The 25,474-nt window shown below is 40.5% G+C and overlaps 2 protein-coding genes across 3 annotated transcripts; both read left to right on the top strand.

Moving 5' to 3' along the window:
• Positions 1-1,095: 1,095 nt before the first annotated feature.
• LOC117960704 (lysophosphatidylserine lipase ABHD12-like) lies at positions 1,096-20,900 on the top strand. Of its 2 annotated transcripts, XR_004660207.1 has the most exons (14): positions 1,096-1,342; positions 5,443-5,546; positions 5,648-5,753; positions 5,899-6,018; positions 6,162-6,192; positions 6,295-6,340; positions 6,647-6,776; positions 8,090-8,127; positions 8,213-8,292; positions 8,386-8,468; positions 8,966-9,044; positions 9,165-9,286; positions 9,398-9,562; positions 20,889-20,900. XR_004660207.1 is itself a non-coding variant. In XM_034898815.1 (13 exons), exons 1-13 carry the CDS (start codon positions 1,251-1,253, stop codon positions 9,417-9,419), a joined length of 1,053 nt encoding a protein of 350 aa, XP_034754706.1. In that variant the 5' UTR covers positions 1,096-1,250; the 3' UTR covers positions 9,420-10,104. The 2 variants fall into 2 exon arrangements, 1 of the variants encoding a protein (XP_034754706.1); XM_034898815.1 differs by lacking the exon at positions 20,889-20,900 and having other exon boundaries at positions 9,398-10,104.
• Positions 11,085-25,474, top strand: tm9sf3 (transmembrane 9 superfamily member 3). Its single transcript, XM_034898813.1, has 15 exons — positions 11,085-11,313; positions 12,325-12,520; positions 12,665-12,787; positions 15,257-15,417; positions 15,695-15,772; positions 16,278-16,409; positions 16,667-16,833; positions 17,138-17,232; positions 17,358-17,488; positions 18,197-18,336; positions 20,020-20,088; positions 20,182-20,328; positions 20,514-20,597; positions 20,726-20,802; positions 23,887-25,474. Exons 1-15 carry the CDS (start codon positions 11,218-11,220, stop codon positions 23,952-23,954), a joined length of 1,764 nt encoding a protein of 587 aa, XP_034754704.1. The 5' UTR covers positions 11,085-11,217; the 3' UTR covers positions 23,955-25,474.

Raw genomic sequence — 25,474 nt, 5'->3', positions numbered from 1 at the left:
AACGTTGAGGGGCGGGGTTAAACGTTTAACCCCGCCCCTCAACGTGTCTGCGGGTCTGCAGTCAGGGGCTTCTCGGATGTCCTCATAAGTACCTGAAACGCCCTGAAAATGTAATTCAAATTGAACAGCAGGGGGCGCTATAAATGCAAACAAACTACAGATGATAGAGCGCATATCAGGCTTTAAATGACTAAATGTTTGTCCAATCCTCACACATTCACAAGTCTCATTCACATTGACCACTAGGGAGCGCTTTAAATGCACAATAACTGGACGTGGAATGACGCAAATCAAGGTTTGTTTGTAGGCTAGTCGCAGTTTGCGGCTTTATTATTATTAGGAACTATTTTTGTGTTGGTCATCTGGTTTTCTCAAATTGCTGTGAGCTAGACTGAGCTGCATATCACACTGAATTAAAAATAAATCTTTTAGACAAATTAGTTGTAGGCATTTTAAACAAAGTGCACATTTTGTTCAGTCGTTACAAAGCATGCAGGATATGTTTTATAACGACGTTTTGGACCACAAATGTGACATTACTTTGAAGAACAAAAAGGTTTGAACCTGCAAATCGCCGCTTGCGGCTTTTTATTTGAATTGTGTTTTTTTTTTTTTTTATTATAGTTTCTATGTTTTTATGCCCCTCTAAAGCACTTTGTGATTGTATCTGTGAAAAGCGCTTCTAGAATAAAATTCACCTACTTACTTCTCCACTGTAACTTATATAGGCCTTATGATTCCCAGCATCTTCATACTCATCACAGCCTTCATTTACTCTTGTCCTGGCACAGCAGTCTGCGCACTCAGGTGGGGAGTTTGTAAGTGTTTTTATCAGTGACGTTTTAATGTGTGTGTGCGCGCGCCTACGTCATTGATTTTTCTACAGAGTTTTTATGTGTGAAATAAATTGAACTAAAAGAACAATTGAGATAGCATAAACCTTGCAAAAAACCTTTGCAGTTTTGTAATTTGAGTCAGTAAAAATATGATTTAGTTGCATTGTTGGAGTCTTTTTAAATAATGACAGGAACTAAAGGTGGCGCCATGCATTACATGTGTTGTGATTTACATATGTCAAGCGGTGCCACCTTAACAATCCGAGGTACCGCCTCTAGGTTCCTTGCGATTAAACTGCACTTTGATCAAACTTCGTGTAGTGGTTGTCAACTAAGTTACAGAAAAACTGCGTAGCTCGGCCAAAGGTTGGAATAAATATTAAAGTACATTAATTAATACTGCCGTGATATTACATGGCGAGGAAGAGGGTCGTCAAAGCGGATGGGACATCCTCCGCAGCCCGCGAAGTTCCGAGCTCTGCTAGAGTCCAGAAGGAGAGGACACCGTGAGTTAGTTACTTCACTTCACTTCTTACTTTACTCTGGCAGCTTACTTTCACCTTTAAGTGTTCAGGTTGCAATATAAAGGAAGTCCATTTCTGCCTCTGTTATCATCAGTAGGCTACCACTACTTCCTGGTCAGCTGATCTATATGTTTTGGAGATAGTTTATAATTGCATTTCTGTTATAGGTGACCATGTTTTAATTAACCTAACATGTATGTAAGAAGTCATATTTAACAGATGCATATAAATGACCCTCCTGTGACAAGTTGTGTAATTGCTTTGATTTATGGATTGATATATTTTCCTCATCTGTCCTAGCAGGGCATCAACGATGTAGCAATAAAATGATACAAAAGTGACAGAACGCCCTAATATATTAAACAATTCAGATCCTAGAATATATAATATCCCTCCAGGACTTTGTCGTAACCATCTGGAATTCTGTGGGGGGCAGATGGGTGTCTTACAATTTTTTTTTAAATGCAGCAAATGTGTATTAAACAAATGAACAACAAAAGTGGAAGGGACACGTAACCCTTTCACGAGGAGGCCTAATACAGTTGTGAAAATTGATCAGTGATGTATTGATTGTATGCTGGGAGTAAATGACTGATGATGATCTGTCCACTAAATTGGACATAAATCACCTATGACCACAATTCATACTCACTGATTAGTAGGAAAATACTTAATCTGCAGTAACTGTTTTGTAGGGTTGTAGATTCTGTAACAAAAACAAAGAAATTACAAAATATACAGTTCAATTGGGGGGTGGGGGTGGGGTGTCTGTAGATCTGTGAGCAAGATTCAATGTTGCATTGCATTGAACAGCATTAGAATATGTTATACTTAAAAACACTAGTTTGACAACATTAAAATCATTATTTTACAGTTTTCAAATAATAGATCATTGCATTTATTGGTTTGTTAAATACATATTTCTGAATGTCAATAAAAAGGATAAAACACATGCAGTCCACCTAAGTGGACAAGTGAAAAAAAACTTGAAAAATGCATGTTTAAAGTTCAACTATTTTTTTATTCAATTTTATTCATAGTATCAAATCATAAGAGTTAATATCAAGACACTTACATAGAGTAAGTAACTGATACAGTTAGAGTAGGTCTAGACCACACTCTATAATATACAAATATCTATAATACCCAATAATTCCAGTAATTTCCCCAAGAGCAAGCAGTGCGACAGTGCTGAGGAAAAACTCCTTTTTGGAAGAAAGCTCGGTGATGAGAAAAACTTCCTTTACGGGAGAAACCTCAGACAGATCCAAGATCTTGGTAGGCGGAGTCTGATGATGCTGGTTGTGGGTGTGAGGAATAGTGGCAACAACAGTCACAGATAATGGAACGGTGACTAGAAATAGTAGTTGTAGTAGTTTTTGGCATAGCAGGACCTAGCTGGGCACTGCAGAGCAAAGCAGGGTGTAACAGGCCATAGCAGGACGTAGCAGGGCATTGCAGATCGTTACAGGATGTAACAGGGTACTGCAGAGCAAAGCAGGGTGTAACAGGGCATAGCAGGACTTGACAGGGCTCTGCAGGGCGTTACGGGACGTAGCAGGGCACTGCAGAGAGACGCAGGGTTTGACAGGGCATAGCAGGACTTGGCAGGGCTCTGCAGGGCGTTACGGGACGTAGCAGGGCACTGCAGAGAGAAGCAGGGTGTAACAGGGCATAGCAGGACGTAGCAGGGCACAGCAGGGGCTTTACAGGACGTAGCAGGGAACTGCAGAGGAAAGCTGGGTCTAACAGGGCATAGCAGGACGTAGCAGGGCTCTGCCAGGTGTTACAGGACGTAGCAGGGAACTGCAAAGGAAAGCAGGGTGTAACAGGGCATAGCAGGACGTAGCAGGGTGTAACAGGGCATAGCAGGACGTAGCAGGCACGTAGTAGGGTGTAACGGCATAGCAGGGTACGCAGCAGGACCACGGCGACAGCTACAACTATGATTTAGGTGCCACCGTAATCCAAGGGAACATACTGGGTGTAAAAAAACTTTCATACCTAAAGAAGAATTAAAACACTTGTGGGAAAAAATCGTGACTGAGGTTTTTGTCATTTTTGCGTCGAAGGGTCAAAGGTACAGCTGAATTCCTACTACAATGGCAGGAAATGTTTAATGTGTGTGTGGTCAAGGACTGGATTGTAAATATCCTACTTAATTATTTTTTTATTTTCAGAGTTTTGGCAGTAAGCTTAAAAGATAACACAATTATTTTTCAAAAATACTACGATAGAAAAATGTTGTCCAGTTACAAAAATGTTGCACTAAATCACACTGCAGTTGTGCATTCCTTTAAATAATCTGGTATGAACTTTTGGACATCTAGAAAAGATTTAGAAGTGAGTAGTAAAGTAAAAGTGTTAACTCTGGAAATGTAAGGCAACAGTTTGATGGCTGTGGAAATAATTGACCTCCTATATGTTACCCCCGAGCAGTGTGGGGGAATCAGTCTTTGACTAAAAGGGCTCTTTTGGCTGATCATAGTGTTACTGAAGGAGGTGGGATGTATTGTCCAATAATTGGCACTCGTCTGCGGTTGCCTTCAGGAAGTCAAGGCTGCTGCCAATGACAGCCTGTCTGCTTGATTAGATTATTCAGTTCTTCTCGCCCATACACCACAGACTGGTAGGACATGTGCGCAGCAGTTCTGTACATGCCAATGGGCTTGAGTGTACATTCCCGTGTTCATCTGTTGTTTAAATGGTGATGTGTTTGCTAACTGGCATACACACTGAAGCACATCTGAACATTGAATGCACCAGAACTTAAGTCAGTCAGCGTTTTATATTGACGACGTTCCACTTCCAGGATTTCTCCGGTGCCGCCGGAAATTCCGCCGGATGTCTCTCTTTTTGGCCAAAGGTCCGGTACCTTCCGCTTTTTTTGTTGTTGGTGGATTTATGTGGTCTATGGTTAACTACCCCTCAGATCTCTGCAGGGTAAATCCAGACTCCTAGCTAGACTATCTGTCCAATTTTTTTTTGAACGTACACATTATCCACCAAAACAAGTTCCTTCCAGAGGCTATTTTGCAGTGACATTGGGTCTCCGTCCAGCACTTACCACCGCCCAGGATGATTCTGATTGGTTTAACGAAACGCCATTAAACCAGAGCCCGTTATTCTCCCATCCTGGAATGATGTGTACTAGCCAGACCTTTGGCGTCAGTGAGACAGCCGTTCACCGCTGTGTGTATGCGGTGTGACAGACAATTCAGACAATTCAAGCTGTTGAACCAATTGGTCAATTTACCCGACGTGGCTGAGGCGCAGCGCTACTCCACTACGCACCCTGTGCCACAAGTGTACGGCACCCTGGACGGGAGCCATAATCCGATCCTTCCCCCATCCAATGGATACAGGGACTATAGTTATGTTAATGACATGGTCGCTACGTCACAACTTTTTCGGCAAAGATGTTTCCATCTCCCGTTTTACACATTGACTCTAAAAAAGAACTAAACCACCTCAAGCAAGTGTCGAAACTTTTTTGCAACGTTTTTTTCTCGAATTTTGCCATTTCCATCAACATTTTCTAATGCAATACTTTAAAATGTGCGTAAAATACGTTGATGGAAACATGACTATTGACTCTGACTCTAAACTGAATTGTAATTTGAATCCGCAAAATAATCAGTTATTTTCACCCTTTTTTCTTTGCATCTTACAATCACGGAGACATCCAAACCTTATTGCAGCCGAAGTCATGATGGGAAGTGAAACCTCTCTACAGTGATGCTGTGGTGTTGTGACACTGGTTCAGACTGGACATGTGTTGCTCAGAGAGTGTCAGCTGGTCTGGCTCCACAGAGGGGATTTAAAAATCACCAGTAGTCAATAATAACTATTGTAATCGTTGTTATTGATTTATTACCATCTGTAACTATTACAGTAACAGATGGTGATGCATAGTGCTCTAAGTCCCCGCAGTTGTAGTCTGTTCTTGTTTGGCTTAAGATACAGAAATCACAATACAAGTACATGAGTTATTTGGTATCTTTTCAAAGGCCCCTAGATGGTCAACCTCCATTTATATAAGAAAATGGTCACTAGTACAAAATGTCTCTCTCTGTTCTCAGGTCCCGATGGGGGCTGAAAGGAGGCTTATTGGCTCTCTTTGTTATCTTCATATTGCACAGAATACTCCCAGAATTAATCCAGCACCTTGTTTACACTCACAGACGTAAGTAAATTCCCTCTCTGCCCATGGGAAGTCATTTAAATCCTCACCAATAAAGCTGCTCACCAAAACGTCCCTCACCTCTTTTCTTTCCCTGTTTGTAGTCAGGGTGCCCTTCTTTGTTGACCTGAGTCAACCCGCTGATCTCTCCCATAATCACACCATCAACATGTACTTAACGTCAGAGGAAGGAATCTCCCTTGGCGTATGGTGAGTATAAGCCGAGTGTAAGCCAAGTTCAACATTTCTTTTTAATTTTTCTAGAAAAAAAAAGAAGAAAAAAAGGCTAATATTTTTTCTTTAATGATCCAGTGATTGTTTGCGTCTCTGAGTGTACTGTTCTGAACTGTTCAAGGCACACTCTCCCACAAAGTCAGTGGAAAGAGGCACAGGGGAAGGACTTGGCATGGTACCAGAACACTTTAAGGGATGGAAGTCCAGTTTTTATATATCTTCATGGGAACACAGGCACAAGGTATGATAAATAATGCAGTTGTACTATAGTTTGTTCCCTGAATAAGCCGAGTAGAAATCCACACAGCTAGACTTGGCTTCGCTGTCCTTTATTTAAAACACCAATGTATTGGCACTTGTGTTGTCTGTTAATCATTCCAACAGGGCAGCCACTCATCGCATAGGAGTTGCAAAAGTGAGTGATCACCAACACAAACAGTAATCTTTCGAAAGTCTAATAAGAACTAGAAAGTCTCAATAGCCATTGAGATGACAAATAAGCGTTATGTGCCAACAGGTATTGAGTGCACTTGATTACCATGTGCTGGCGCCTGACTACAGAGGTTGGTGAAAATAAAGATTTATGACTCTTCATTTAAACATATTTTTCATCTCTACGCCTTCTTATTGATTGTAGTACACAACCTTCTCCCATTGATTTAACACAATTTGCAGGCCTAAGATTACTGTAGAGAAATGCACTCACATGCTTGATGAGTTGTTTGTTTTGAGCAAGTCGAAAGACAGCAGTTCGATTTAAGGTCAGTGTCTGGTGCAGGATTTCCTCTGAGTGGCTGCCACCTGGTGGCTGGGAACTGCATCTCTGTGATCTGTCAGTGAGCAGTAAGTAATGTGAGATACTCTGGCAGGGTTTGGAGATTCCACCGGGGAGCCGACTGAAGCCGGTCTGACCACTGATGCCCTCTATGTGTACAACTGGGTCAAAGCACGCTGTGGAAACAGCCTGGTTGTCATCTGGGGACACTCTCTTGGCACTGGGTCAGTAAGGGAAAAACTCACTATCTACAGCATTTTCTTTAAGTAGACACACAAATACTATAATAACATTAAAAAAAACTCAGGTCATCGTTGTAGTAACTGTTTTGGAAGGGAATGGCATGCTTCTCCTTTTTCATAAAAAGCTTGCAACATGTACACCTTAGTGACACTTTTGCTATACGTGTCTAATCAATATATAAATCGCTCGGTGCCCGTTCAAAACGTGCCTTTTTGGAATGGGCCAATTGATTCACCTCCTGGATGGTTGCTTGCAGCTTCCTCCAAAACCAGTGTTCTCTGAAATATTTTACAGGCCCCCAAAGCACTTAATATGCAACTGTAGGCCTGTACTACGTGTACTCCAGAGGGAAACATACATTTACCTGACAGAGAACAAAATACCACGAATTAAAATACATGCTGTAGCCTAGCGAGCCTGTGTGTAGACACACAGAGATATCTCGATTTATAGATAGATACAGCAACAACCAATAGCAGTTAGCATGATGCCCTAATGGCCGAACAGATGAAGAAAAGAGCTTCACACACAGAAACACAGATATTTCAACAGGAAATCAGTGCAGTGCAAAACACTTGGCATTCAGCACAGAATTAAAACAAAAATACTCTAAACAAAAAAACACTCTAAACACTAGTTTGTTAGAGATTAGAGGTTAGTTAGGTCATTGACATACAATATACTATCACCGTTGATCTTAAGGTCCCATGTCATGAAAATGTCACTTTATGAGATTTTTTAACATGTAATATGAGTTTCCCCCAGCCTGCCTATGGCCCCCCCCAGTGGCTAGAAATGGCGATAGGTGTAAACCAAACTCTGCCTTTTTGAAAATGAAAGCTCAGCGGGGCCAATCTGGAATATTGCTCCGTATGAGGTCATAAGGGGCAAGGTTACCTCCCCTTTCTCTCCTTTGCCGCCCAGAAAATTTGGCCCACCCATGAGAGAGAGACATCATGGCTGTCAAACAGGCAAAGTGGCCAAGTTGGTCAAGGCCACACCCCCAGCCTCCCCCTTCTCTCCTCCTCAATAGCTACAGACACAGAAATAGCACATACTAAGGAAAGCTAATTGTGGGGTGGGCTGTAGTGGCTGTGTTTCGGCACAAAGGCTGAAATTTGGTAAAGAGACTTCAGATACAGTATTAGGGGACCACTAAGATCTATATAAAGAGACTCCAGATACAGTATTAGGGGACCACTAAGGTCTATATAAAAGAGACTTCAGATACAGTATTAGGGGACTGAAACTGTACACAAAAAGAAGAACTTGAGGGTGTTGTTCTTCTGTGCAGAGTGGCCACTAATGCTGCAGTAAAACTGCTTGAACAAGGTAGGTTTCGTACTCAGGGAATATTGGCAAATAGAGGAAAATAACCCAACATCTGAGCATGACGACTATTTCCTGCTGTTTCCAGGTGTGGTTTTCGATGGTGTGATGCTGGAGGGTGCATTCAACAGTGCTCGACAGGAGATACCATTTCATGTATTTAGCTGGGTAAGCTCATCTAACATATTGCTTTTGATATTTAGTTTGTTCATTTCATGTCACTGCTACTACATTACCCACAACCTTTCTGTCTGTTAAAAGTTCTACTGGACGTTTCCGGGCTTTGGCTACTTTTTCCCGGAGCCGTGGGCAAAAAACAAGGTTGTCTTCCCTACTGAAGAAAAGTAAGCTTTCATGAAATGCTAACATGCTTGCTATACACAACAGTTAAATATTAAATTAGAAGGGCACTCAGAGAGCACAGACCTCCGCCAAGGCATGCTCTATGTCACAATGTTCATGCAATGAGAATTGTCCCAGTTAGGAAATCATTTTTTCCAATTATTCAACAACACCACCTGAATTCAGCACAAATGCCCTATCTTGAAACGGTAACAAAAGGGGAAAATATATGTGTCTCCTCCCCATGATTCGGATGCGCTCCCAAATTTAATGGGTTCTTCCCTGGCCCATGCTACCCCCTTCCAACAGGTTTCATTAAATCTGGCCAGCCGTTTTTTTGTAATCTTGCCGACAGACATGGAAATGGACAACCCACATCGAAAGCATAACCTCCTTGGCGGAAGTAATGATGCATAATATCAAACATTGATCAGCTATTTAATATTGTTTTTACCACTGGAAATGCATTGGCTTAGTATGTGTTTTTTTTCCTCTGCAGTTTGAAAAAAATGAAAAGCCCAATCCTTTTTCTTCATGCATTGGACGATCACTTAGTTCCCTTTCAGGTTGCTCAACAGGTATTACCGCCTACTTTCTATCTGATACAATGGAAACTGAGATGTAGCCTGTTAAGTGTTTACTTTTGGATAACCTTTTGTTTGTGGTAGACTGAATTTGTTTTTGCTTTTCCCTCCCAGATGTATGAGGTAGCAGTGAGTGCCCAGAATGCAGAGCGAGTCAAGCTCGTGCCATTTGACGGCTCTCAGGGGTATCTGCACAACGGCTTATATAGAGATCCCCAGCTGCCAGATATCATAAAGTGAGAAGCTTTTCCCTAATATGGCTTGAAATTATTATATTCTGGCTCAGGAAATGTGTATCTGTGTTATTCCTACAGCATGTACAGTATATCACTGTGTCTCCTCTGCAGGAAGTTTGTGCTGTCGTTGTAATGTTGAAAAGACGGCTGGAAGCAGAAAACCCCTTGCTAGACTTCGGACGCAGAGCGCTGGTCTTATTATATACGTAATACATTCAATTGTTTTGCTTTGTCTTTACAGCTGCATATATATTGCATAAGTATGTAATTTTCTTTGTGTTCAACATTCAGTCATTTTAGAATGAATGCAAAAATTGTTCAGGCAAAAATGATAGATCAGTTATAATTTGTAAGATAAGATTTGCTTGTTAAGTGCTGATTAAGTGCTATATGTGGGTGATTTATTTTGAATTTTCAGAACCATAAATAGCCATTTTCATTGGAAATGTGATTTAAATATGCCCTCTACTGGGCATTGTTGTGTGATGATAATGCTCATCTTTAAAACTGGATACTGAGTTTGGTAATTCAAGGCTTGAGATGTTGAGGTGTCAGCAACATTGAAGAATCATACAAGGACAGTAGCTGGGAGATGTCTGTGGTTTTAGAGATCTGAAGTTCCTTCAGTTTAACCACAGAATATATAGTGCATTCTAATGAGTAATTCTATATAATTTGATATATTAGTATTAAAAGAATATTAGATTAAATGTCATTTCAGTTTTCTTGAAATAAATGTGATGACTGTGTGAGGGAACCAGCAGTGCATTGGTCTGTCTGACTTTCACTATTGTTCCAAAAAGAAACATTCAATTTGTCTGATTTAGGAAGAACTCTGTGGGAGAGTTCATTTACTTCAACATGTGTTTAAAATGTACTTAATTTTGTAAAATATCCCAGAATCAGTTTTTTTAAAACAAAAAAGCTGCTGACTTTGGCTTTCTCTCTATGTCAGAAACACTACGTTGAACATATTAAATGTTTTAGTGGATTTCTTATTGAACCGGGCCTTCCAACTTCATTTTGTAGTTATACACTTCTACATTTATATACTGTAGCTCTACATATTAATGTCAAATATAATTTGTGTGTACTACATGTTTTGGAGTTGTTAGATGACACTTTACAGCTCAAACGCATGTATAAATAGTCAAGGAATATGCATCTGTCTCCATTTGAAGACAAGGTTTGACTAATGTTGTCCTATGCTATTGTCCCACATTTACAGAACAGTATCTTGAAAAACAAATATTGAACACCTAACTACTGCTGTAAAGTAAATGGAGCATTGTTATTAATATAGTCCTTTTTATTGTGTTTGGTTGTTGTTCTAATAAGAGAAGTACAACCAACTTCAGTAATTAGTTAGAAAGTGAAGCCGTCATAGGTTCAATATTATGGTCTCAATAATCCATCTATGATCGGAAGGTCTCAACCGGCGGTATTAAATTATTCGCACTATCCTCGGGGGAGGGACGGCCGATGGATCAAAATAATGGTTGTGAATGCCTTAAACTGAATTCCAACGCATGAAAAGTGAGACAATGGTCTCAGAAAACTTCAGGCCCGTTTGTGAATAGACCCGTTTGTTGTGCACGTGGATCGCGTTTCATTCACCAGCCGTGTCAAAGGTGATGTGAAGCTCCAGTCTTTGGCAGTCGGATGACGTGGCTGAAGGTTGCGGGCGGTGCGCTGACAGAGTTTCGTTATTCACCGTTTGATACATCGCTTTCCTCTAGGACTGGAGGGTGTGAGTCATGTGATTCAACTCAGCCAATCCGATATGCGTGCGATGTGCGTTAGAAAAGTGCTTACGCTATGTGCGTACGACATCATCCCTAAAATTGCCTCTGTCATACAACCAGGAAGAAGGTGGGATAGCCCTACAAAGCTAACATCCCCAATCTTTCTGCACACTTTCTCCGAAAATAATGGGATCTTCCAGGTGGAGGGTAGCAGCGGCCGCGGCCTTCCTCGCTATAGTGGGCTCGTTATTACCTGTACACGCAGATGAACATGACCACACGGTAAGACGGCGTTTTGAGAGGCCGATTGAAAGGAAGGAGCCTTGAAAATAATGGACGATTGTGCTCTGTGTAACCTGCTAACTGTAATGTTAGCTAGCTGCATACAAGGAAACATAATTACAGACACGACAGAGTGCATGGCTTGGTCTGCTGGGTTATGTATTAATACCGTTACTTGGTGAGCTATCAAACAGATAGGCATTCAATTACGTTAGCTAGCTAACTTGTCACCACTTATCGGCCTAAGTGCTTATGGCTAGCGTTTGCCTGCTAGCTTATTAGCACGTCTTCCACTCTGGTCTTCACAAGCTTTCTGCGCTCAAGTTAGGCTAGCTAGCGTTAGTTAGTTAATTAGTTGGCTAGCTAGCTAGTTGTTTAACAAACCCAAAACTGGCAAAATAAACACGTAAAATTCTTTAGCCTCAAGGTCGACCCGACAAACAGGATTTTCCAGAAATGATATCCTGTTTGCCATGCCAACGTTACCTTATGTTGAAACCCCAGTAAAACACCAGGGCCTCTCGCTATTTCTTCATCTTATTCGCTTTATTTAGACCCAAGCGCTAATTACAGCTGATTTACGAGTTAATAGTGTGTATTACATAATTTTCTCTATTCTAAGCAAACATTGTTAGCGTAACGTTACACCACTTTTTATAATGTCACACTGATGCAGCGATAAGTGTGTTACAGTTCATTGTTTGCATGAATTTGAATGCAGTAGCTAATAACTGTAGTTTCAGTGGCAATGTTGAGATAACGTTACCGTTGACTAGCCATCTTATTTTAACCTGTGTCTAAATCGAATGTATCTGTAGCTAGCTGCTTTGTTTTGTTTGTGATATCAGTGTGAACTGATAGTGTATCAGTGTATCAGTGTAGTTAAAGTTACTTATAAGTATCACACATCCTTGTTCTTTAAATGTCTGCTAAAATATGAAGCCAGTAGGAATTGACGAACTGGTGAAGCATTACTGGACAATAAAAGAGTCCTTTTTTTTCCTTTTGTAGTACACAGATAAAGAAGAGGTAGTTTTATGGATGAACACAGTGGGTCCTTACCACAACCGACAGGAGACATACAAGTACTTCTCTTTGCCCTTCTGCGCGGGCAACAAGAAGACCATCAGTCATTACCATGAAACGCTTGGAGAGGCACTGCAAGGAGTGGAGCTTGAATTCAGCGGCCTCGACATCAAATTCAAAGGTATTATTCTACTGTTACAACTTTCACCTTGAGTACATACAAACCCACCACGGCATTGAAGTAACTGTCTCTGCATCTGTGGGTCTATTATTTTTCACACTTTATTTCCTAACAAAAGAATGTTGTATTTATGGTCCCTTGTAGATGAAGTCCTGCAGACAACATACTGTGAAATTGACCTGGACAAAGCAAAACGGGATGCTTTTGTCTATGCCATAAAGAATCACTACTGGTACCAAATGTACATAGACGACCTGCCCATCTGGGGTAAGTGATACTTTTCTTTTTTAAATCTGCCTTTGTGTTTGACAGACCTCCTGAGATATTGCCAGATACTGAAAAATGTCTGTGTTGTGAGTTGTCCTGTGATTTGGAGCATTAGTATTACAGTAATATTTTCTGATTCTCGTCTGATCTGTGTCTTCCATTCTTCTCTCTCCCCGTTACTTATTAGCTCATTAGCCTCTCAGAAAGGGTTGCAATGACACTGGCTTCTTGTGCAGCGGTGTTTTCAGATTGGTTTTGGAGAAGTTAAACCAGTTCTTATTCATGGGACGGACCCTCCATTCATCCTCGGCCAATCTACTAGGGGTGTGACAGTACCCTTTTATTTCATGTATGAAATGGCTTCCTGAAAGGCACTCAACTCCGTATGTGTGGTGCAGTTCAGCATGTTTAAACAATACAGTGCTCTGCTTGATTAGCTGCTGTCTTTAGTTACTGTCATCTTGTCTGGCTGTTATAATGTAGCTAGTTGCATATATTGTGAAAGAGGAACCCCTCTAAACAGATCTGATAAAATCTGCTTACTTATGAAGTCATAATTATCATATACCAAATCAAACCTTGAATTTTGCGACTATTTACGCCCTTACATCTTACTATTTGTAGTATTTGTGCATTGCATTCAAATAGAGCTTTTGACACTAACCTTGACTGGGAAGTAGAGCTGGGCAATATGGAGAGGTCAAATATCCCTATTTTTTTCACCAAATACATCAATGTCGATTTTGTGATAATATTGTAGGGTTGACAATGTGTGCTTTCACAAAATATTAACACAATGACAATCACCAATACGAGGGTATAATGACTAAGTGGGTAAAGGCAAATATTAGAACAGTCTGGTACGTTCAGAAAATGACATAACTTTATGTAATTTGACCTTTTAAAAACTAGTAAAACACAACACTGATGTCATATTGCCATATTACAATATCCAAAATCTAAGACATTATCTAGGGTCATATATCAATATAATGTTGATATATATTGTCCAGCCCTATTGAGAAGTGTTCATTGTTCTGTGCTAAGAAGCATTTTCATGAGCCACTTTGATTTCAGACACTTCTTAATGCTGCGGCGATTCTTACAAGCTATCATTGGGAAAACTTACATACGTGGTAGTAGTTTGTACAGTGGTGCCACTCCTACAGTTGATCAAACATAACTGTGTTAGCTGATGTTGTTGGTAGTGGGTGGGGCACCGGCATTTACTCTACATTGTATGTTACAGACTCCTGCCCTAATCACAATAAATTAATATAGACTTTAACCTCATGTCCGGTTTGCCAGCGTGTTAACTGAACCGTGCACATATCTAGTCTGAGACATGTTTGGGTTATTTATAAAAAGCCCGGAGCAGCAGATCTTTAACTTAAGTTAAGAATCCCTACTTACTACAATATCTTAACTTGGAGTCAGATCACCTGCCCAATGTTGTTAAAATGGACCAAAAACGTTGCCTGCCATGATTAGTTTGTGATCCAAAATAATGAAAATAGAATTCTCACGCTCAAGTTTTACTTCTGCATTTGATTTATTGATCGACGTTTTGGTCCCAGGGATTTTTCTCAAGACACGTAATAGTTAGGGGTGGGAATCACCTGACGCCTCGCCATACTAAATCATCACGATACAATATTATTGCAATTTACAACCTTTTTTATTTTTTTTATTTTCAACTTCAGATTTTTGTCAAGGATTGTCAAGAAGACAAACTGACCAACACATATATAATAGAAGGTCCCTACTTGGCGCCTTTCTATTGAAACAGTATTGCCAGTTAAAATATTGTGATGCTGTATCAACTTATTTTATTTAATTTGAATTTTTTTCTCCCCACCCCTAGTAATAGTTGCTGGGCTATTCATCTTACCATCTTTTTTATAGACGTATATAACCATACCAGTTATCATACTATAATCCGAAGAGATGTAATACTCCTTGAAGAGGCAAACTTATATTGAGAGATTTATGAAAAACCTTCTCATTAGTGAGTCTTTTTATTCATGTATTAATTTTTTCTAGTGGCCTCATATCTGCTACGCCTACGGTATGTGTTGCCACAATGCAATTACATTGAATTTCTATGTTAACGATTGGTCATGCATTGGAAAAACAGAAGGATTCATGTGCAGTGCGAGACCTAGAATAAGAGGCAGCCAGTTGGGAGTGGATTCAGTGGCATTGTTTTGCATCCAACTGATTTGCTTTGAGTCAGAGATTGTTTACAGTTAGATAACAGCTGAAGCCTACAGACTGTATTTAACAGATGAATACAGACAATGTTACAAAGTTGATGAGCAGCAGTGTAGCAAGTGGCCTGTATTTGGCATTTATTTTCACACCCTGATTATTAAGGTTACATAACCGAAGGCCCAGTGTTTACACCTTTATATTTGACCATTTCTGAAATGCTTAGATATCTCTAAGTCAATGTCAATTTCTTTGAAGGTATTGTGGGTGAGGCGGATGAAAACGGAGAAGATCATTATCTGTGGACGTACAAGAAACTGGAGATTGGCTTCAATGGCAACAGAATTGTTGATGTAAATCTGACCAGTGAAGGCAAAGTCAGACTCGTGCCGAACACCAGAATCGCAATGTCTTATTCTGTGAGTACATAATGATCCCCTGGTCCTTTCTTCATGCTAATACTCCTTTTAATGTCTGTGGTGTGTGTGTGTCAGGTAATCTCATGGGGCTATGTTTTTTTTCTTCCATTATATTTTTTATTAGTTTATATGTATGGGACAAGTACAGAGAAACATTGCCAGTTGTACAGGCGGTGTCCAATGTACTGGCAAGGCTAATTTGTGACACCAGTCCCCTCTGTCGTGAAAACAGGTTAGGATACAGTCAGTATATGAATGTGAACCTTTCCTATCACAGGTGAAGTGGAAGAAGTCAGATGTGAAGTTTGAAGACCGATTCGACAAGTACCTTGATCCGTCCTTCTTCCAGCACCGGGTGAGTTGAATGTTATGTTGAGTCTCAGATTGGTGCTCCATCTTGCAAGCGTAAGAACGCCAGTGGCTTGTTGTGACAGCACCCTTGCATATGAGCTTTTAGAAGGTACGAGTTGAGTATGGTGCAATTGACCAGTCTGGTAACTTTTGGCTGACTCCTTGACTCGCCCTCCTCCATCAGGGCTCTCTATAGTAGGAAGTTTAGCTGAATTAAGAAATCCACTAGCTACTGCAGCCATTGGATGAAAAAATGTGTTCCCTGCCCTGGCTTGTACCCAGAAGCTGAGCCAGCTGAGAGCGGGGATTTTCTAAACTTGAATTTGTGTGATTTTAAAAACCTTAAATATCCAGAGTAATGCATTCAGCAAGTTTTTACTGAAAATATTTTCACACCACTAGTTTCTATTCCTTAATTGGAGCTTTAAATACTTGATGTATTTTGCTTTGATTTAATAAGCTTTTTATCTTAGTTACTTAATTGTTTTTGTATTCTTTCTTTTGTTTAGATTCACTGGTTCTCCATCTTCAACTCCTTCATGATGGTCATTTTCTTGGTGGGTCTGGTGTCCATGATCCTGATGAGAACACTAAGAAAGGATTATGCCAGATATAGCAAAGAGGAAGAAATGGATGACATGGTATGCCATTTATTGACTTAGCAGTTTGCTCTTGAGCACATTGCTATTTGCTGAATGTAAAATTGTGAATGTTCAAATGTAAGGCTTGGTCTTCCTCGTTATTTTCTTGGGTTTTAGTGATTGGACAGTTTGTCTTTGAATTCTTTCAGTAATTTTCTTCCTACAATACAAGCAATGTATGGGGTGGCTTTATGGTGTGCAAGAACGTTTTTAAAATGCCTTCCCAGTTTTCTCATGTTGTCACTGTGCACCATCAGGACCGAGACCTGGGAGATGAATACGGGTGGAAGCAGGTACATGGCGACGTGTTTCGGCCGTCAAGCCACCCACTGATCTTCTCTTCACTCATCGGCTCCGGCTGCCAGATCTTCTCCGTCTCCTTCATCGTCATCATCGTCGCCATGGTCGAGGATCTGTACACAGAGTGAGTCGTTGGCAGCTAACTGCCTGGTTATAACTTTTTGTTGTTATCGTGGGGTTAGGCTCAGATAGCAGGTTTCATTTTGGATCCAGTTCTATTAAAAAGGTAGATCTGTTGTGCTTTGAGGGAAGGGGGGGGGATGACATTGTATTGTGAGGCCTCTTGTGATTTCCACCCCATTGCCTATGACTGCTTTTCAAATCCTTTTGCCAAAAACAAATACGTAATCCATCAGGAAAAATGTCATTTTTTTTAAAGCTCCTGATTTTTTCCCAGGGCTGCTCACTCACATCGTTTTTCTCCACAGGAGAGGATCCATGCTGAGCACAGCCATTTTCGTGTATGCTGCCACCTCCCCTGTCAATGGCTACTTTGGGGGAAGCTTGTATGCAAAACAAGGAGGTAATTAAAATATAAAAAAAAAAAGCCCATGCATTCCATTCTCTCTTTTCTGTATACTTTATTTCCATTTTCAAAGTTATCGTACACTTCTCACATGATGCTTTTTATTCGTCTGAATAACACAGGCAGAAGATGGATTAAGCAAATGTTCATTGGGGCCTTCTTGATCCCAGCCATGGTGTGCGGGACTGCCTTCTTCATCAACTTCATCGCTATGTACTACCACGCCTCCAGAGCCATCCCATTTGGCACCATGGTGGGTGTGACACAGCAACACCTCCCTAAAAACCACAGAGTTCCTCTGAGTCAACGGCTCCAGTTAATCAGTGGGGCTGGGCTGCTGCACTGTGGGGGGGAAGTGATATGACATAGAGTTCATCAGTCATGGAGCTGATAGACGTATGAAGTAATGACTATAGTGTAGCAAGGCTTCAGGCCCAAGTGATTAAACTGCATCTCGTTGTTGAAAATACGTTTCTATGGTACAGGCTGGAAAATTGCCCTCATCTGAAGATCATTAAAAGCAGATCACATCCTATAAAACCCTTTCCACATGACACTGTTTCCCTAAACTCAACGCAGTCTCTTAGGTTACTTAACTGCAAACAGCTGTTTGTTGGCGTGACACAACACTCAAGAGTTTTTGGTCTTATCAGCATAACATCGGATCCATCACAAGTGTCACGGAACCCTCTTGAAATCCAACCATGAAAAAGCCATGTAACAACTGCATTCAGCAAACTTATTTCAGCAGACGTGAAAAAAACAAAAGTTTTTAGATCTGATTATCACAACATGCCTGGATACACTTGATTTCAGTCTAATTAAATGAGCACTAGTGTTTTTTGCTACAAGGACTTTGGGAAACCAGTTAATCATTTATTTTATTAAATGTCATTGAGCGGGATGAAAGGGGGGGTGTTGATCTAAAACAACACAACACGGAATATTATGTTTCCTGCAGGTCGCTGTCTGCTGTATCTGCTTCTTTGTTATTCTGCCGCTTAACCTCGTGGGAACAATTCTGGGGAGGAATCTGTCTGGCCAGCCAAATTTCCCCTGCCGAGTGAACGCCGTGCCGCGACCCATCCCTGAGAAGAAATGGTAGGTGTGACCCAACACAGGCAAGGTCCGTTTACGGTCAGAGTATGGTAAATGTTTTGGAATTTTCCCTGGAGCGGGGTTGGAAACAGTTGAAATCATTGTGGTACGTGCACACAGTCCAAAAATGTACATTTTAAACTTACCATTGATCACAGATGACACATATTCTGCGCACGCCGTAGCAGTACTGGAACAACCAATTATTGTTCAAGGAATCTTTACTATGCTAATAGTTGACAGTGTTAATTGTTGAGTTTATAAAAATGACATACCTTTTACAAGTAACCCTAATATATTTTAAATTTACGATATAAAACAGAGCTGATATGAAAAACGGCAAATAACCAGCATATTTGGGTTTCTGTGGGATGAATTAGACCCATAAGATACGCTGCCTGCCTAAAAAGTTTGTAAAATCCTGCCACAAGGCAGTCAGATGGCTGAGAGGAGTACTCTATATTTTTTGAATGGTCTTTCATGCTTTTAGGTTGTAGAACGTCCCATTTACAAATGTTTTTGTATGAGGGGTTTACAAGAAAAGGGAAGTATTGTACATGGAGAACACACCGATGCACAGCAGCTCAACCAGACTCAGTGAGAGGGCAGAAGGAGACAAAGCTCTCTGAGCAGTTCAATAAGAATAAAAGAAATCAGCAGAAATGGGTAAAAGAAACTGGAAGCTCAGCATCAAAATGTATGCAGATTTAAAAAGGTTTTCTTTTCAGTTATGGATATAATAATAATAAAACAACAAGCTTAAATTTGGGAGTTGTTTATTCAAAGACAGTCCAAAGTAGTTTTACTTTGCACATTTTTGTGCGTCTGAGGTGTATTTCACATTTTAGCTGCCAAAGTGCTCACTCAGTATGAAGAGTGAGAGGGGGAGTAGCCAGCGGCTAGAGTGGAAAAGCCAATGTGTGCTACTTTTATTGATTTTATATTTAATGATGATCTTTTGCATTTCTAATCCGAACAACGTCAAACTTGGCACTGCACTTGAAATCAATCAGTCCAATGGTTCAATGTACGCACATAAAACACAAGCAGACCTGCAATTTCTAGATTGATTTCTAGACAGATCTTCTTTTGGGGTCAAAACTATGTCAACTGTGGATAATACATACGACATTTGGTGTTGGAATCCTACCGTTTCATCTCTGTTAAAACAGCTTTTAATGAAGGAAAAAAATAAAAACCTCAATGTGTGTATTGATGAAGTAATTACCTGAGCTCTATTGTGGAAGATGCATTCAAATGGCATGAGGTTTGTAATGGGGAGTGTAATGACTCACACGGCATTGAGGAAGTTGTGCTTAAAGCATGACATTAATCCTAAGGGTTGTTCAAGTGTTAGACATCAGTGTAGAAAAGGGCTTTGTTGTCTATACAAACTGTTAGGGTAATGATAATAGCAAAGCAATAAACTGAGTGTATTAACATTTACGACCTTCTGCCAAGCACTGTTGCCAGCTGCCAACAGGAGATGATCCATGTGACTTTAGGTCACTGTCAGACTTTGCTTGGATTTCCAATTTGTGTCTCCGTTTTCCTTCTTTCTTACCATAGCACAATAAGTCATGTACCTTTGCCCTGAAGGGAGGGGGGGTGGATCTGATGTGCCCACTTGAATAGTGTTCAATGCATAAACATATTCATATTCATACATTCAATGTTGTGCGTCAGGTTCATGGAGCCAGCCGTCATCGTCTGCCTCGGAGGAATCCTTCCGTTTGGATCGATTTTCATTGAAATGTAAGTTTGTCCTGTGATACTGAGAGAGCTTACAGTGTGTGTTGGGAGATCACCTTGCAGCCATTGACTTTTTTTTCTGTCCTTGTTCTTCAGGTACTTTATCTTCACGTCCTTTTGGGCCTACAAAATCTATTACGTGTACGGCTTCATGATGCTGGTCCTGGTCATCCTGTGCATTGTGACTGTGTGCGTCACCATTGTGTGTACGTACTTCCTGCTCAACGCTGAGGACTACAGATGGTGAGTGTGGTCATGTTTTGACACTGGAATTTTTTGCCAAACAGTCATACTTATTGGTGGAAAATAATGTTTGCTGTAGACCTCATGTTTACCTGCCTCAGTCCCAGAGCTGAGCGAATTATTGATTCAAAAAGTGACCTATGCTACTGGTGTGGCTGTTGACTCACTTTGGTCTTTTGTTCTAGGCAATGGACAAGCTTCCTCTCCGCTGCATCCACTGCTGTTTATGTCTACATGTACTCCTTTTACTACTACTTCTTCAAAACTAAGTAAGTTTTTGTATATTAACTACATACCCACAAGTTGTTATATGAGGGGGGACATTTTAAAAATGTATACAACAAAAAAACTTAAATCATCAACTGCATTGCTTACATGTTGCATCCTGGTATTTCAGGATGTACGGGCTGTTTCAGACATCCTTCTACTTTGGCTACATGGCTGTGTTCAGCACCGCCCTAGGAATCATGTGTGGTGAGTCCCTCATCCAGTTGTTTAAATACTTAAGGACTGTCCTGATCTAAGGAAATGCAGAACTCTTTGATGGATGATAATCACAGAAATCAGCTTTTATGAACTCCTTATTAAGTCAGAAATGTGTTGTTCTCTTAAAAGGCCAGTTCACCCCAAAATCAAATATACATATGATTTCTCTTACCCGTAGTGCTATTTTTTCAATCTAGGTTGTTTTGTTGCCCAGTGTTGGAACTGTCGGCCGTAGAGATGTCTGCCTTCTCTCCAATATAATAAAACTAGATGGCACTTAAATAAAATACATCTGAAACAGTCAACAACAATGTCTCTTTCCAGAAAGCATGACTTGGTTACTGAAGACGATCCAGTCCTAGTTGTGAGCAGTTTCATGTAGGAACTGTTTTCTTTGTACCAAACTACACCCGCCAACCATGGAGTCATGTATTTTAGGTTTTATGGTCAACTGTCCTTTTTAAACCTTACTTTTTTTTTCTGCGGGGGTTGCTTCTTCAAGTGTTCAGGTCAGACTGCACAAACATCTAGTAACTGGCCTGTTTTAACTTGATGAATGCCGCCTATTCATGAGGAGCACGTTCGTGAGATTTGATCATTAGCATAACTATCTCCCGAAAAACCTATGTAATCCTGTTTAACTCGTTAATGCACAAGTTTAATCAAAAACGTGGCAGTGTTAGAAGTCAGAGGGGAGCCCAAACTATGGCATGTTATTAAGAGAGAGGGGTTGACTCTCCATCGTTGTTGGATGCTAAAAAACCGGGATGCTAAAGTTGGATGCTAAAAAACATCTTGCCAAACCAAAGCAGCCCATGATTTAGATGGGTGGTGGTCAAAGGGACAATCGTGGAGATGGATGTGAAAATGTCACACAGCAGGTGGTGTTACACTGTCGGGTGCAGCGCAGGATGTTTCCCGGGACAGCGGCTTGTACCCAAAGCAGCTGTGTACCGGTTTTGATGAAAACATGGAGAACAGAAAAGTCCTTTTATTAATTACAACTCGCAGAAATCCATCCAGATTAAGCTGTTTTCATTTTCAAATCAAACAAGTGTTTTCACCCTGCGGAGGGAGGCAAAACTCAAAATCAGCTAAGGTGGGCTCCATGCACCTAAAATTACCTTGGAAATCCTCCCTCATTAACTATACCCTTGTAGCCGAGCTGCACCAATCACATGAGCGTATTTGATATAGGCGGACCAGAGGCGAGCTGCACTAATCACATTGGTGTATCTGATGTAGGCGGGCCGGAGGCGAGCTAAACAGTAGGCTCGTTCGAGATGAGCCAGATCTGCGCAGAATCGATCACCGGCGATCGGCGCCCGTTGCATGCCGGTTAGATTTCTGTCCGACTTGATCCCGACTTGCTCTGACGTCATGCACACGTGGGCAACGGTAGTCTCACGAGAGCAAGGCGGCCGCAGTTCTGAGACCCAGGCGGCGCAGTTGCTTTTCACCGACTGCAAGAGCCAGGCGGACCCAGAGCATGCTGGGAAACGCCGGCTTCTCAGCCGATTTAACACCTGATTGGTTTATAACATGATGACGATTTATATAAACTTTTTATAGTTTTTGAATCGGAGGGATTTTAATTGCTATTTGTCTGATTTGAAGACTTATTCTGTACAGAACACATGTTGTGTGGCTGATAGTAACGTTTACAAGTCAGAGAGACTAAATCTGATCAGATCACGGATCATCTACAGTGTGTTCATTAAAATCAGCATAAGCTTTCATGTAGAGCACTTTCACAGCTACTCTGTCATAATCAAAACAACGAGAGACTGTGTACAAGCTGATATGTGGGTCTGGTTATATTTAATTAAATCGGAATCGCACCACAGTCCTTTTTGTCACTTCCTGTCCAGTCTGAAGGCGGCTGGAATCGGATGGAAACTGTCCGACTTTACCGCAGCTTTTTTCCCCCGCCCCCGCTGCTGCCGCCTGCTCTCGTCCACTTTACAGGCGAGGCGCAGTTCATCTCGAACTAGCCTACTTTGATCTACCAGTTATCTCTGCTGGTAGCTAAGTGTATGGGGCTCTTGATATGACAACCTGTGTTGTTGTGATTGGTCGTAGTGTTATCCAATTGCGTACAGTGAGATTTTTAGGTTAGATTAGATTCAACTTTATTGTCATAACACAGGTACAGGCACAAGGCAATGAAATGCAGTTTGGGTCTAACCAGAAGTGCAATAGCAGTAAGTGCAGGATATACAATGGTTTCATAAGTGTAGGACATGGATATGTACTGAATAAATATAGAAATATTATAAGCAGAATTTTACACATGTTTGTCCTATGGATATAAATAAGTATTGTGAGCAAGATTTACAGCTGGATATGTACTGAATATAATATACAGGTGGATATTACTATAAGTGGAAATTTTACAGATATGTCAAATGACATAATATACTAATGGTTTACAGAGTTTACAGGTGAGTATGTACTATGAATATATATATACACAGGTGGCTAATATTAGACAGAATTGTTAGATATAATAAGTTAGGCTAAAATGAGCAGTATAACAGTAATTTAAAAGTAGTACAAATAAAGTTTGGGCAGGAGCTATCCGAATTAAAGTGCAGTGGAAAGTTATTGCATATTACACTTAAAGTACGATATTGCAGATGTATATGTAAACAATTGGTACTGTAAATAAACAGTCAGCAGTGCAAATTGAAATGTAAGTGGTGCAAAAAGGTAAGTAGTGCAAAATTCCAGATGCACGCTTGGTGCCGCCCCTTGAGATGGCCGACTTTCATTACTCAATGTCAGACCCTTAATCCTTTAGGAGTTGGGACTGGATTTCCAGGCTACCTTAAGCACATTATTGGAGCTTTCTCTATCTGCGCTTGCGTCTACAGGGTGCTGTCAGGGTTTGTTGGATGTCTGACTGCTTATTTTGGAGACGTAGGATGTGCTCTTTCTTGCTCAAACCCTTGGATGCCTTTACCAGTGACCAGTTTATCCTGTGATGGATTTATCTGCAAATTAAGAGTAGAGTAAAGACTTGCCCGGCCACCTAAAAAGAAACCCCCTGAACCCCTTTTTGTTTTCCAGGTGCCGTTGGATACGTGGGAACAAGTGCCTTCGTGAGGAAGATCTACACAAATGTGAAAATTGACTAAAAAGCAAAGCAGCAACACAGGGATATTAAATGGATATTCCTATGTGTATTCTGAAAAGCGGCGGGCACAAGTCATTCTTTATTACTTTTCTTTCTTGCAAAGAGATTTGTGAGAATCTCGCTAAGTACAATGTAGTTTTTGTCTTTTTTCATTTTCTGAATGAATTTCAACGCCGCAACTCGGAACAAGTGCAAATCTTCGGAAGAGATATCAAAGGTTCTGTTTTTATCAGTTGCTTTCAAACAAACGGTGGGGCAAATATGGCTGACATGGCTTCTCTTTTCCAACCTAGTCCCACCTGAGACCAGAGAACATACATGTTTATTGATGGAATGCTCTCTTCAGTGAAGAGGCCTAAGTGTAATGAAAGCCTTTTGTTCTAGTGGTTCAGAATATTGGAGAGTTGGGTTCATGCCCGTGTTCTGACTGGATTTTTATTTTGTATTCTTGAAGTCACTCGAAATATCGTTAATACATAAAGTTGTTTGCTTCCAATTTACTTCCACTGCAAAAAGATGACACAAGAAGCTGTCGTCACTCAAGAATCCTTTTCCCGTTTTGACTTTTCTTAATTCAGTTACAGTAGCAATCCATCCAGTTGTTGAGGGAGATTTTAGTCCTGCTGTAGTTTACTGTACAGACGAGAACAGAGGGACTGATCAACGGTTGAGGTACAGTAAGAACAGATTTTTAAATGGATGTTTGATGTGATCCCATTTCCCCGTTTAGCCGGGGTTTTCTTAATGTTTGGGTTTGAATGAAGTCTACTTGTAAAGATAATATATGGATATGGGTGGGAATGTATATAACCTTAATAATGTACCTTTAGATGTAGATCCCAAATGTATTTTCGTTGTACAGATTTACTACAGTTTTTTTTTTTTTTTTAAATGAATCAGTTAAAGTTCTTTTCTTTGGTTCTTGGGGCTGGTGGCGCTGTTACATCTTGCCTGAAATTGCATGAAATTTTCAAACCATCTGCCCATCAAATTTCTCTTCGCTCTGCACTGTTTTTTTTTTTTCCCCTTCCCTCCGATCATTTTCTCAATCTCAAAATGTAAACGTAGCATTTTGATGACAGTAGGTCTGCTTACGGACAATTATTTTGATTTTTATATTATTTAAAGCTTCAAGCGGCTCTACATCTTCTGGTAAGCCATTTCCCTCTTGTTCTGTTGCCTAACCTGAAACATCATTTGTGAATGTCAGAAGGAATGAGGCGATTGCTTTGTTTCCACACACACACACACACACTGTATAAAGTGAAATTTATGTACACTTAAGACTAGATGTTTTCATAACCACACACGCGGAGTGTTTCCAATGCTTTTCCCCGTTTTGTGTAAATACAGTATGTACCCTACTTGTATGAGAAGTGGCAATGCCTTTTTTTCTAATTTCCAGTTCTCCACTAAGTTGATTTTGGCACCTCCTGTTGTGTACCAATGTCTGAATAGACATTTTGAACCTGCATATTAACTTGCTGTAAAAAGAGAAAATAAACATGTTTATGTACAGGG

This window comes from Etheostoma cragini, chromosome 17, assembly GCF_013103735.1.
Source record: "Etheostoma cragini isolate CJK2018 chromosome 17, CSU_Ecrag_1.0, whole genome shotgun sequence".
NCBI lineage: Eukaryota > Metazoa > Chordata > Actinopteri > Perciformes > Percidae > Etheostoma > Etheostoma cragini.
Note: the sequence above shows the minus strand (reverse complement) of the source record. Positions and strands in the feature narration are given on the sequence as shown.